The sequence below is a fragment of the Ochotona princeps genome, chromosome 2 (genome assembly GCF_030435755.1).
Source record: "Ochotona princeps isolate mOchPri1 chromosome 2, mOchPri1.hap1, whole genome shotgun sequence".
NCBI classification, from domain to species: Eukaryota; Metazoa; Chordata; class Mammalia; order Lagomorpha; family Ochotonidae; genus Ochotona; species Ochotona princeps.
Window position 1 is genome coordinate 118155304 of NC_080833.1, and position 12856 is coordinate 118168159.

Below are 12856 nucleotides of genomic sequence, written 5' to 3' on the forward strand. Positions count from 1 at the left end.
GGGTGTACAGAGTCAATGCGGTGCTGAGACAGCACAGCCACGAGCTCAGGAGACTATTTCTGCAATTACTGCTCTGATACAAATGCATTTGTACATGAAGTGCATTTATATGCGCATATTTATCTGTGTATATTAGGCAGCCAGACATATTTACAATTTATCTATGCACATATATTTTTTTAAGTCATCTGTGTCAGTTGCAGTGTGTATCTTGTAAATGGCACATTCCATGCCTTCATGGTTCCATGGGTGCCATGTTGCTTGGAAGCAGTATAGTCCCTGGGGACTTTGTCCCGCTTCTCAGTTTGTGTGCTAATTTCCAGTAAGCCATCAGCCACACATACAGGTTATGTGTTTATTACAGGGCATGTGATTTAGAGGGAGACAGAATACCTTAGCTGCAAACTGAACACTCTTGAGGGCTTGAGGGAGAGAAGGTCTGATGACATGGAAATCATTGTCATTTGGGTTCTTGGAGCTGGCTCGTCATGGTTCTGATGATGTCTAAATGTAAGCTTATATTGCAACATGACAAAGGCCTTCGTTTTTAAGTTAGATCTCCATGATTACAGAAAAAGACTTGAGATTGATATGACTAGAGCATGAAGGCCTGGATGTGGCGTATCTTGGCATGACAATGGAATCTATGCTACGTGGCACTTTGTTCATAGACAGGGGAGGACAATTTCAAGGATATGTTACAGGAAGTTACTGGCCAAAGCATTCACCCCACTGACACGCCTCATCTGTTTTGCTAAGACCCGTATTTTCTAATTCCTTTCACAAAAGGTCAACAAAGAAATGTGTGCCAGATGAGGCAAAGAAATTTTGCAGAACTTTGGAAACATCACAATCCTGTATTTGCCCCCTCCCCCAAGAAAACATTTCCTTCCTCCAAGGAGAGAAGGGCTGAGCATGGATCTAGATGGAAGGGCAGCTTATGTTGCTTAGTGGTTAGTTCCTTGCATGTGGATAAACATCCCACAGAGTAAAGAAAAATGGAGGCTTTTCTGAACTTGTGGTTGTCCCCAAGTTTTACAGGTTATCCAGTCCTTCCACACAGCTCCTGCTGTTGGAGTTTGAACACATTGGAAGCACAGAGAATAGTGGCAGAGATGGGCATTCATCACGTTTAAGTGGTCCCTTCTATGGGAGAGAAAAGTCTTCCACTCTGCTTAGCTGCAAGCAGCTCTCCATGTAGGACAACTCTTTAGCAGAGCTCAAAAAATTTTCTTCGTCTTAGCAGAAAAGAAAGACCATCAGAGCTGAGGCATGAATCATTGTTGGGCAATTCCGCACTGACGATGGCTGTCTCAGAATATGAGGGCAAGAGTGCAATTTGAGCAACATGGGGTTGGAAGTAATAAAATGCAACTGACCTGGGTCCCTAAGGTCTCCTTTTCCAGGCTAACGTCATGTTTTAACTAAATCTTGCACGTTGAGCTTTCTTTCCTAATGCACTGAGCTGCACGATAACTTCAGAATAATATCCACTTCTGTGAGCCCTTGTGCTTAGTTTGAGGGCTGGGTTCATCACAGTGGAGCCAGTGGATTTTGCATGGTACCAGGGTGAACCTAAAGGTCAACTCTCTGGGTGAAGCCTCACGTTCATACGTGCTTGAGGATTCTGGCCCATTACTCAGTGTCTCGCTCTTGCATTCTGAACAACAGGTTAGCAAGGAAGGAGAGATGAGGCTAATGTAGCATTGTGGACCTCAAGGCTCGTTGGGCTGTCTGTTACCCTGAAAGTTACTTCACCTTCTTCCTAGAAATCAGGAGTGTCTCCGGACCTGTATCTCAGGATCAGCCCAAATGTAGCATTGCTTCCACACCCTCCCTTCCCAGACCCTGTTCCCCGTGTGAAAGGAGACAATAGCATAGTCAGATGGTACTCCATCGTATTGGAGAGGGATCACTGACCAGTCCTTATTCTTTGTTTGCGGTCCCCCAGCCAACTCTAGCATTTTAGAGTCTAGCAGGAAAGCAAGACCCTAGGTCTGCAGACTGTCTTCCATCCAAAGTTGAGAAGACTAAGCGTTTTCTTTCTCAGCTTGAAGCAGTCCTAATGGCAATTTTGTAGTAAGATGTGGCTTCACATAACCTGAAAAGTTGCACCCTGTATTGCTTGCTCTGTTCTTCATGCTACTAACCAGACTCTATTGTTGTTATTTTTATTTTGGTTCTTGTTTGGGGGGAGGTTGCTTTGCATGTTGTTCTTCCTCTTGGCTGTTGTTTTCAGGGGTCAAGCCTTTTCCTTTCTGTGATTCAGGTGCCTCACTCTTTCCTTTCCAGGTTCTTCCAGTTCTTTTAACATGTCAAACTCTGGAGATTTGTTCATGAGCGTGCAGTCACTCAATGGGGATTCTTACCAAGGGGCCCAGGTTGGAGCCAACGTGCAATCACAGGTAGGGACCCAGCCAATATGCCGCCAGGTGAATGCTCTAGAGTCCAAGAGCCCTCAGTCGTATTGGCACTTGCTGCTTCTCTGTAGGGAGAGAGATCAGAACCAAAACCTCATCCTCAACCAAACCAAACCAAACCAAACCGAAACAGCCATAAGACACCATTGTCATGGGGAATCTTGTCCACACTTTGTGAATGCATTTGGCTCTGGCTTGTCAGTCACACTAGGAGGAAGGTAGGAGAAGAGTGGCAAGTACAAGGATAAGGTTACCAAGGCAGACTCAACAAGTGGAACCCGCGTGATCTTACTTCACTAAAGAGAAATAGAGAAGGAGTGCAATCCATTGTCGCCATTTGCAAGTCTCACTCTCATTTGTTGGCTCTTCAAATTCAACTTTTGCCAAACAAGGGGGTAATTAATGAGCGGTCAAACACATCAATATCTCCTGTTTCCATTTCAAGCTTTAGAAACACCCAGCTGGCTTGACTAAACTCATCTTCTTAGTCATGCTTAAGATCCAGGGACTTGGGCTTCTGATGATGAGCATACATTTGTGTTGGAGAGGCAGAAATAAAGTCATGTATATCAAACCTCAGAGCTGTTTAGTGGATTGGTCACCTTCATGTCACCTCAGGAAGATACTCAACTGTATCAGCATGAAGCACGATGTGAAAGTCAAGACATGTGCTCTTATATGGGTTTATTCGGGAAGTTTTGGGCTGTGTCAATCCAATATCCTACCATGCAAGTGAAACAAGAAACATGATATTCCTGACATAGAACCCCTGGCCAGTGGTTCAGCCCTTTTCTCAGGAAACTATGCTTGTAAACCAGTTTGAGGAGGTGGTATGACTTTGGTCAAATAACTGAGCTAGCTGCCATTTAAGTTCTCATAAAAGGATTTTAGTCACATGCTATTCTGCCTGTGAGGTGGTGGCCCAAATGTCTTTTATACCAGACCCTGGCTTTGATTGGTTACATAGCAGAGGAGAAGCTAGCAGAATGACCTAGAGGGAAGAAGGAGAAATGGCTACACCTCCTGACCTTTAACCTCCTCTGTAACCCATTCCCTGACATTTCATGCCAGTTTGTTAAATGAACTTCAGTGTTGGGAATCCCAGCTTTTTTTTTTTTTTAAGCAAGGTATTGTCTTAACTGATAATGGACTTGACATACAGAGAAGACCTAGCCTCCATCTGCTGGACTGTTCCTAAACTATTCGTCTCCAGGATGATTGCATTAATTGGCCATGCCCAAATGGTAGCCTGTAAGATGATGATCTGCCGCCCTTTCCCTGCATGTCCCTGACTAATTTCCTCTCTGTTGTTCATCTGTTTAGGTGGATACCCTTCGCCATGTTATCAGCCAGACAGGAGGATACAGTGACGGACTCGCAGCCAGTCAGATGTACAGTCCGCAGGGCATCAGTGTAAGAAAACAAGGCTCCCCCTCCTCTTTGTTTTTATTCTATCACTACCAATTATTTCAAAGCCATAGGGTCCAGGATACCACTTAGTAGGACTTGTCTTAGCTTTACGGTACCCTACTTTCTTGTTTCTGTCGCGGTCATGCCATCGGCAGTGTTCTACCCACAAAAAAGTGGCAACTGGGCAGGCTTCATGCAGGCAGCTGGCGTCTAGGGCTGTCAGACACAATCAGTGTTTGCATGGCACCTGCGGCCACATGCGTTCAGCTGAGAGGAGCTGCTAAACAGGTGACACCTAGTACAACAGTCGAAGGAAATATCACCACAAACTCGGGCTGGACTATATGGGGAGGAAAAGCAGGGACCAAAATCTCTTGCACCCAGTGCTGCGATCTAAAACAAATCCTTGTTCCAGTCTTTCTATGAGTGATTAAAGAAAAAAAAAAATTAAGATGGAGACTGGGTGTGTTGAAAAGGCGGGGAGGGCGCAGACCGTCTTGTACTTGTTCTTGGGTGTGCTGGCGGCTCCTGACTAGCATGAAAATTCATAGCGACAAGCTGTGTCGCACAGAGTGAAATCGATCAGACAGACACAAGGAGAACCGAGTGTAGATTTGGGACAGCAATCCAACTTGATTTCTCAGATCAATCGTCTGCTATCTCAGCGGCGATGACAGCAAGCTAGGACAAGAGGGCAGCCTGGAAAAGAAGACTATTCTGATTGGGGTGGTTTCTTGGCTTTTTCAGGTTCCAGGGGGCTCCGGAAGAACTATTGACTTTGATCTATTGATGAGTGCTGGGATTGGTTGGTGGTGGTCATTTTTTTTAAATGTTTATTTCTGTTGTTATAACTAAAGTGAAATGAGGAAGCTGGGGAGGGGGGAAGAATGGTTTATTAGTATCAAGTTAGTCTACACATATTGATGTAGAATGCACGCACCAAAGCAGCTGATGGGCTCCTCAACTCCACACTGCTCAAAGCGCATCTGATTCTGGTCAGCTTGGAAACAGTAAAGAGGATACCAACTGTTTCATCAGAAGAGAACTGGTCGAAAGAATTAAGCATTCTTCCTCCAGACGAGAGAGCCTGTGGGTGTTACTGAATGGTGTCGTACATACTATCATCAGGAAGAAGAGGTTGACTCAGCAGGAATGATGTAGAGTGGAGAGGAGACAATCTCTGAGAAGTTGCAGAGAGATACATTTCGCTTCAATATTTAATGAGCCTTTCTCAGAGTCAGAATCCTCTGAAAAAGGAATTGGCTGTCTTTGGAAGCCAGGAATTCCCAGCACTGGAGAATCCAATTATGGATTGGATAGCTACTTGGTTAGGATTTGGCAGAAGGGAATTAGGCACCAGACATTGTTTTTGGTGACGTGGCCCTTTACAATTGGAATTTCTGTATATGGTGGTCTTTGGACAGAATCCCTTGTAATCAGAACTGATGCTGGTAAAGATATTCTGCTCAGTTCTGTTGCCTTCTAGGAAAGATTTTTAGGACAGAGAGGCAGTGTTTTCACCTTCTGTTTGTGCCTATATTAATTATTATTATTGTGCTAATGACTGACTTGCCGTTTTAGAAAAAAACATTAAAAAATACATGTTTAGAAAAATACAAGATATGATGGTGGGGAAGTGTATGGAATTCAATTTCAAGTGAATGAAGCAGGTGTGTGTGTGTGTGTGTGTGTGTGTGTGTGGCAGTAGTAGGGAGGTAAGGGTGTTCAATTAAGCATACGTTTATGTACTTTAAATCTTTTTGAGATGTAAGATAGATTTTTTCCATGGAAAGTTTTGCAGATTTCCTGAATCTTTTTGAAATGCGGAGTGTATATATATATGTATAATTTTTTTTTCAGAGAAAGCTTTGTTCTGTGCCTAAGTACAGGAGAAGCATGTGGAGTGCATCAGTGTGGGGACCAGAACAAGGTCCTACTGTAAAGGGGGGCTGCAGGATGTCCACGTGACCAGGCAGGAAATAGGCTGACAGTTCTTCCCAAATCGGGCAGCATTTAAAAAAAAAAAAAAAAACAGCATTCAGACTGGCTTGCCTGTGGTGTGTCAACACTGACCCTCCTGACGTCATCTAGTAGGCTGGGAATCATTTGTGAACTACTGCAACCAAACATGTGCAGACAATTATATCTGATTGCATAAGCCCACCACAAGACTAAGCTGGAAAATGCCACTTGAAAGATCTCTCATTTTGTATTAATTTTTTTGTGTGTCAGTGAATTGTGGCTATTGTATTTCTGGCTCTTTTAAGATACAGGGTAAGCAATTCAAAGACTGGGCTTGGTAGGATATGCTGCTTTGGTATCCATTTTAAATTGTGCCACCTGCGGGAGACTGAGCCAGTTAGAGCGGGATGTGTTTGAAAGTGCTGGAGTTCAATGTCAAGACATATGCTTGTGCAGAGGTGGGCCATGGCTGACAGGAAAAGGAGACAGAGGGGAGACAAGAAGAGGCAGGGACAGGAATAAATGGTTTGTGCCAAGAAGTAAAAATAAACAGTTCCTAACCCGAAAGCAGCAATGGAATCCCAGACGACCTCTGGGTTGTGTTTCGTTTGGTGGAGGACATTTTCTGGGCAGACTTTTTGTGCTCCTCTGCCTGGGTTTTCACAGCACTCAGGTCTCATCCAGCCAACATATATTTTAAGTCCTCTCAAGTTCACATCTCTTACCTTTAGCTGACCACAGAGCTAGAGTCGCAAGATGCAGTGATTATAGTCCTGGAAAGGAAGAGTTAGCAGATGCTGGTCTGTGTGCTGTGTATATGCTGTGTACCCTTGGGCAAAGATGGAATCTCTTCTAGACAATGAGGCCAGTCATCCCCAGCCTTAATACCTCAAGGACTGCTTTAGGGAAAATGAGAAAATAAGTGGGAAAGGGCTTGACAAAGCATAAATTGTTCCACATGAATGCAATGAAATGTTATAAGCGGTAACTTTCTAATTTGACCTTTTTTCTCCCTTTGTGTGAGTAGTTTTCACAGTAGGTAGTTCCTTGTGAGGATAGGTTAGGACACAGTTGTCACTTTTTTTCTCCCTGCTGATGGAAAATTATGTTTTTGAGATGGACATGGAGTTATACAAGGGCTAAGGACCCCCTTCCTTAGCAGCTGTGAGAATTAAATTATACCGCCATAGGTATCCTGTGTTCTCTTATGACAACGGGCATGGCTTCCTGGGCATTGAGTGCCTCTGAGTAATGGAAGAAGATTATTCCCCTTCGCTGTCAGTCAGACAGAAAGATCAGTTACCTATCATGCCCTTTCCCAGTGCCACCATCCTGGTTCTAGAAATAGTTCATTAACTAGGCTATTGCAGTAACTTCCTAATCATGGTTGCTGTCTTTAGTTCTTCCCCTCTCCTGCCCACATGCCCTGGGCTTTGTCATTCCTTGCTCAGGAATCAGTGGCAGTCTCTCGTGCCTACCCAAGCAAGCTGATGTCCTGACCAACACTTAGGGTCTTCCATATGCTGCTCCAACCTACTCAAGCATCCACCTGTCCCGTCTACCTTCCCATCACTGAAGGAATCTTCAGAAGCCTTTAGGAGAAGCAGCTCACCTTGACCTGACTGCATACTTTAATCTCCCTCATGTTGACTCACATATGTATGCCACCTACAACCACGTCATTTTGATCTCACACACACCTTTCGTCTCCCACCCCACTATCAAAATCGTCTTGGCATCCCAAGTCCAGTTCGTCTTAGCCTTCCTGCCCCCTCCTCTTGCTGCTTCACCACTCTCACATCCTTTCCTTACGTGCATGCCCTTTCTAAAACATGCTTGACTTTGTCTCCTTCACTCTTCTGAGTGGATGCAGCCCTCAAATACACACATCAAGTGCTCAAAACATGTTTGCTGAATGAATAAATCAATCAGGAAAACATATTGCTTCAATAAAAACACATTTTAGGACTTGGCAAGGACACCTAGTGCCTCAAGTCCTCGCTTTGAATGCACTGGGATCCCGTATGGGCTCTGGTTCCAATCCTGGTGGCCCTACTTCCCAACCAGCTCCTTGCTTATGGCCCGGGATAAAGCAGTTGAGCATAGCCTGAAGCCTTGGGACCCTGCACCCACGTGGGAGACCCGGAAGAGGCTCTGGTCTGCTGGTTTCTGATCAGCACAGCTCTGGTCGTTGCGGCTCACTTGGGGAGTGAATCAATGGACGCAAGATCTTCCTCTGTCTCTCCTCCTCTCTGTATATCTGACTTTCCAATAAAACTAAATAAATCTTTTAAAAAACACATCTTAATGAACATCAGCCACATCTCATGTGTCAGCTAGAAAGTACCAACTAATTATTATTTCTTTAAGGGTATCCCTTAGTCACTCTACCATCTTGTCAATCTGACACCCTCCTCAGGGCTTTCTTTCTGGTAGTGGTATCTAAGCTTCTTGGTCCCTGAAGATTCTGTAAGACTAAAATCCAAATCACATTAAGTAAAATGAAATTCCCCGGTGAGGATATTGAAGAGGTCTCTCTCCCCTTTGATTCCTTGTTGCTTCTCTGCTCAGAGTTCCTGTGGAAACATGCCTATTTCTGGATAGCCTTCCTTGGAGTGACATATCATCATTTCTGATGGGCTCCTCCTTGCCTTCTCTACAAGACATGGAACTGGATCCCCAAGGATACCTGGGGTAAAGGGAAAATACTTGAAGTTAGGGAACGTAGCTCCTCTGGGCGGGTTTCCTTCTCAGAACTCACTTCACCTCGTTTTGCTTCATCTGTAAAATGTACCAGTTAAGCAAGCTCAAAGATCCCTTTACAGCTCATTAGTTTTAGAATTCTATATGTCTGATCTTTGATTGTTGCTGCTAGCTCAGGGAGATTAAGACTAAATGTAGATTTTTCCAACCCTCCCCTCTAAGCCTGCCAAGAAAAAAAAATCCACTGGATTTCGTATACTCCATTCTTTCTAGGCCGGCCTCTTCTACCCCTTCAAATGAAATCTGGAAGAATAACATGAAGAGAAAGTATTCACATGATCTGTACTTTTCCCTTTGAAATTCCAGAGATTTGCCATGGCAAAAAAACATCATTCTTTAGACTAAAACATTTATTTTTTATTGTTTTCAATTATGGGTTAAAGGCCCGGCACTATGACAATGGCTTAATCCTCACCTTTCATGTACTTGGATCCCATGTGGGTGCCAGTTCATGTCGCAACTACTCCATTTCCCGTCCACCTCCCTGGTTGTAGCCTGGGAAGGCAGTGGAGGATGGCCCAAAGCCTTGGGACCCAGCATCCACATAGGAGACCCAGAAGAAGCTCCTGGTTCCTGGCTTCGGACAGGCTCAGCTCTGGCTATGCAACTACTTGGGGAGTGAACCAGCAGTTGGAAGATCTTTCTCTCTGTGTCTCCTTCTCTCTGTATATTTGACTTTCCAATAAAAATAAATAAAGCTTTAATAATAGTAATAAAGTATGGGTTAAATATAATGAGTTCACCCTAGCCAATTTCAGATGTGAACAGATCTAAAAAACTTCTTTGTAAGTTTTGGTGAAATGGTAATTAAGTATTAATGCTATCTCTGAAAAGACAGCAGGCAGGAATATCAGTTTATGACTGAAAAATCTCATTAATTTTGTTCTGTGATAGTTACAGTAGTGGAAAAATATACACAAAGCTTTTATCTTTATAAACCATAATGTAGATAGATTTTGTGTTATTTTTTCTTTTCTTTTGTATTAACAGGACCAGAAAGTTAAGAATATTTACTAAGTAACTAAACAGAATATAAATCATTAGGGCAAAAATAGCCTCCTGTTTAAGTAAATGCTTCTTCAGCCTTTGGATATCACAAAGGCCGCTCAGTACTATTTGACCACATGCCATAATTTTGGCTTTTTTTTTTTAACTACTTCTGAGAGATATCCTCTTCTTAACAGTGTATATTAAATAAGATATTGCCATGTGTGGAATTATAGGACTGGCAAGTGAAGGTGATAGTTACAACTCAAATGCAATTTAAAAAAAAACTCATATTAATTAAACAGCATTTTAATGTGCCTATTTTATTAGGCTGCATTTCAATTTGGAAGGGATTAAACCATATCCAGATGTGTTCCCTCTTGGTTGCCTGTTGGTAACTGCTGGTGATGGGGCCAGGGTAGTGACTAGCCTCGGGCCAGAAGGGTCTGGATTCTCTGGGGCCGACTCAGCATGGTTTGAAGGCAGTGGGAACGTGGGAGATGGACTCCCACCTTCAGGACATAAAGGCACCTAATGCTCCTTTATCACAAAACCGAAGTGGCTTCTCAAAAGGCCAAAACCAAATGTAGTGTCTATTCTTATCAGTTTAATCACAAAACCAAAGGCCAACAAAGCCATCTGTACAGTTGAAAATTCAATATGATATTTTAATATGCAACCATCCTTTTCTCCCACCTGCTAAACTGAAAACTTATAGAAAAACAACAAACAAATGAAATTAGTTCACTTAATGATGTATTCATTCATTCTTATATTCACTCATTTATCCATTCATTCACTTAACAGAAGGACTTTTGTCCTTAGGGAACAAAGCTGTGTCATGAAAAGCCTGGTACTTTAGGTGGTGGAAAGCTCCACTCAGGATAGTTTCCCTTTTTTTAGTCTCATTCACCATTTTGTCAGGAACTAGATCTCCATTTCTTGGAAGACTAGACAGTAGAGACTACCTACTCTGTAGTCTAGGAAAGGATTTGAAGTAAATTATGTAGCAAAAGAGAAGAAATCAAGACCATTCAGCAGCAGTTTGAGCTAGGCACTACTCCCCACCACACAGGCATACCATGGACTCAGTGTCTCATGGTGACTCCTTAGCTCTTTGTAGAATTATTGGCAACAAAGTTTGCCCTCAAAGTTACTGATATAACTCCAAATACCATCCTGCAATCATATTATCTTTTCAAAAATATATATTTATTTATTTGGAAGACAGAGAGAGAAGAGACAGTAAGAAAGAAAGAGAAAAGAGGGAGAGAGAAATCTTCCATTCATTTGTCCACTCCCCAAATGGCCACAAAGGCTGGGGCTGGGTCAGGCAAAGCCAGGATCCTATATTCCGTCTAGGTCTCCCATGAGAGTAATAAGAACCAACCATTTGGGCCACATTTGCTGCTTTCCCTGGCATGATAGTAGTGAGCTGGATCTTAAATGGAGCAGCCAGAACTTGAATCAGAGCCAATATGGGATGCCAGCATTGCAGATAGAAGCTTAACCCACAGCAATACGGTGCTGGATCCTTAAATACTATCATATTGATACTGTGTGTGTGTGTGCACATCTGTGCAGGTGTGTATTCCGCATCTGCCTGCGTGACTATGGAGGGAAGATTCCTAAATGTGCCTCAATTTCTTGAACTCCAAAAGGATAATTCAGCCACATTTGGTTCAAGTCCTCTTGTAACATCTTAGGCTACCTATAAACAACAGTTGCTCTTCTGTTCCCAGTGGGAGGTGTGGGTATTCTAAGCCATGAGTAAAGGAGAGGACTGTATTTTTAGATATAGTCCCCTCTGTGAGAAGACAAATATACTCCTGATGTGGATATGTCATAACATCCTACCCAGTAGGGCCCACATTAGACCCTGCAGCCAAGTACTTAGTATAGTCTGGTCAGTTGTTGAAGAATTAAAAAGTTGGCCCTGCCCTTTGCCCTAGAGATAAAAAACCCCAACTTCAAAAGAACACTGTTTTTGCAACTGTTCTTGATGTTGACCCTGCCTCTCCAGATTTCACTAAATCTTAACCTAATTAAACAGGCTGAGTTTAATTCTGGGAAACATTAACATTGATTTGCAAAGATGGTTCACTTCCTGCCCAGTGTGACCCTGTCCCTATATGCCTTCTGCAACAGAGCGGCCATGTCCTTACACAACTTTGATTTGAGATGAATTAGTTGATTCCTGTCTTAGAAAGTGTGTTATCACTTTAAAACTTGTTTTTTGTAAATCTCTACTTAATCTCTGGCTATATTTGAATTTTGGAGAATACTTTTCTATCTCTATATATGTAATCTATAATATATACACCTCTCTGTATATATTATATAATATATACACCTCTCTGTATATATTATATAATATATACTACATATATTATACATACATACATTGCATATGTAATATATGCATATATAATAAACAGGTATATATAGCCTATAAATATCTGAAAATGCTTAAATTTTATACAATAAGTAAACCAATCGACATTTTATCTTACTAATACTTATTGAAAGCTTTTTTATATTTACCAACAGAAAGACAAACATCCACAGGATGTTGTGTTAAATCGCAGAAAGCTCAGAGGACTGGTTGTTGCCTGGCTTGGTTCTTTGGTTCTCTGAAAGGAATCAACTCTGCCACCCAGAAGGGTCAGCTTATTATCTTTAGAGAATTTGGGGAATGTCCATGGCAATAGGTATATATTTACATACATATGTAATCATATTCTTCTCAACTAGAAACATATCAGTTGTGTATAAGCATGATTGACATGTGCCACATTACAGTAGCAAAAGCCATTCTTTCTTTTTGGAAACATGTTGTTCAGCGCAACTTTCTGCATGGATGCAAATATCCTATTTTTGTGCCATCCCACACGTAACTGTGGGCAACACATGGTTGTGAAAAGCTTGAAATGTGGCTGGTGTGATGAAGAAAGTGAAATTTTAGTGTTAGCTTATGTCTATGAGTTAGAAATAGCCATTGTGATTAGTGGTTGTCATACTGGATACTAACACATTTTGGACAATCTACCAAGAGTTTGATGGTCACCCAAAGTGAGGTGATAGTGCTAGGCAGAGGAGATTCTGAACACAAAACACAGGAAAAAGCGCTTCTTGCTTTGGTCAGCCTTTCTTGAATTAAAAAAACTCTTTATCAGAAACTAACTGTGTCCAGGAAGTTGTCATATTATCAAAACAATATACTTTAACTAATGAATTAATGTACGAGATTTATAACAAATATAAAAACACTATTTTTATTATAATTTCTATTTATAGTAATTTTCAACTCCATC

The 12856-nt window shown here is 42.1% G+C and overlaps 1 protein-coding gene across 4 annotated transcripts in view; it reads left to right on the forward strand.

Moving 5' to 3' along the window:
- PBX1 (PBX homeobox 1) overlaps positions 1-12856 on the forward strand; it is a 314626-nt gene that overhangs the window by 247901 nt on the left and 53869 nt on the right. For 2 of the 4 annotated variants that reach the window (XM_058660561.1, XM_004589132.3), the window contains 2 exons: positions 2293-2405; positions 3744-3833. In XM_058660561.1, coding sequence (XP_058516544.1) covers positions 2293-2405; positions 3744-3833 — 203 coding nt within the window. The remainder of the gene's footprint in view (positions 1-2292; positions 2406-3743; positions 3834-12856) is intronic. The other 2 variants (XM_058660562.1, XM_004589133.3) reach the window with 1 other exon arrangement.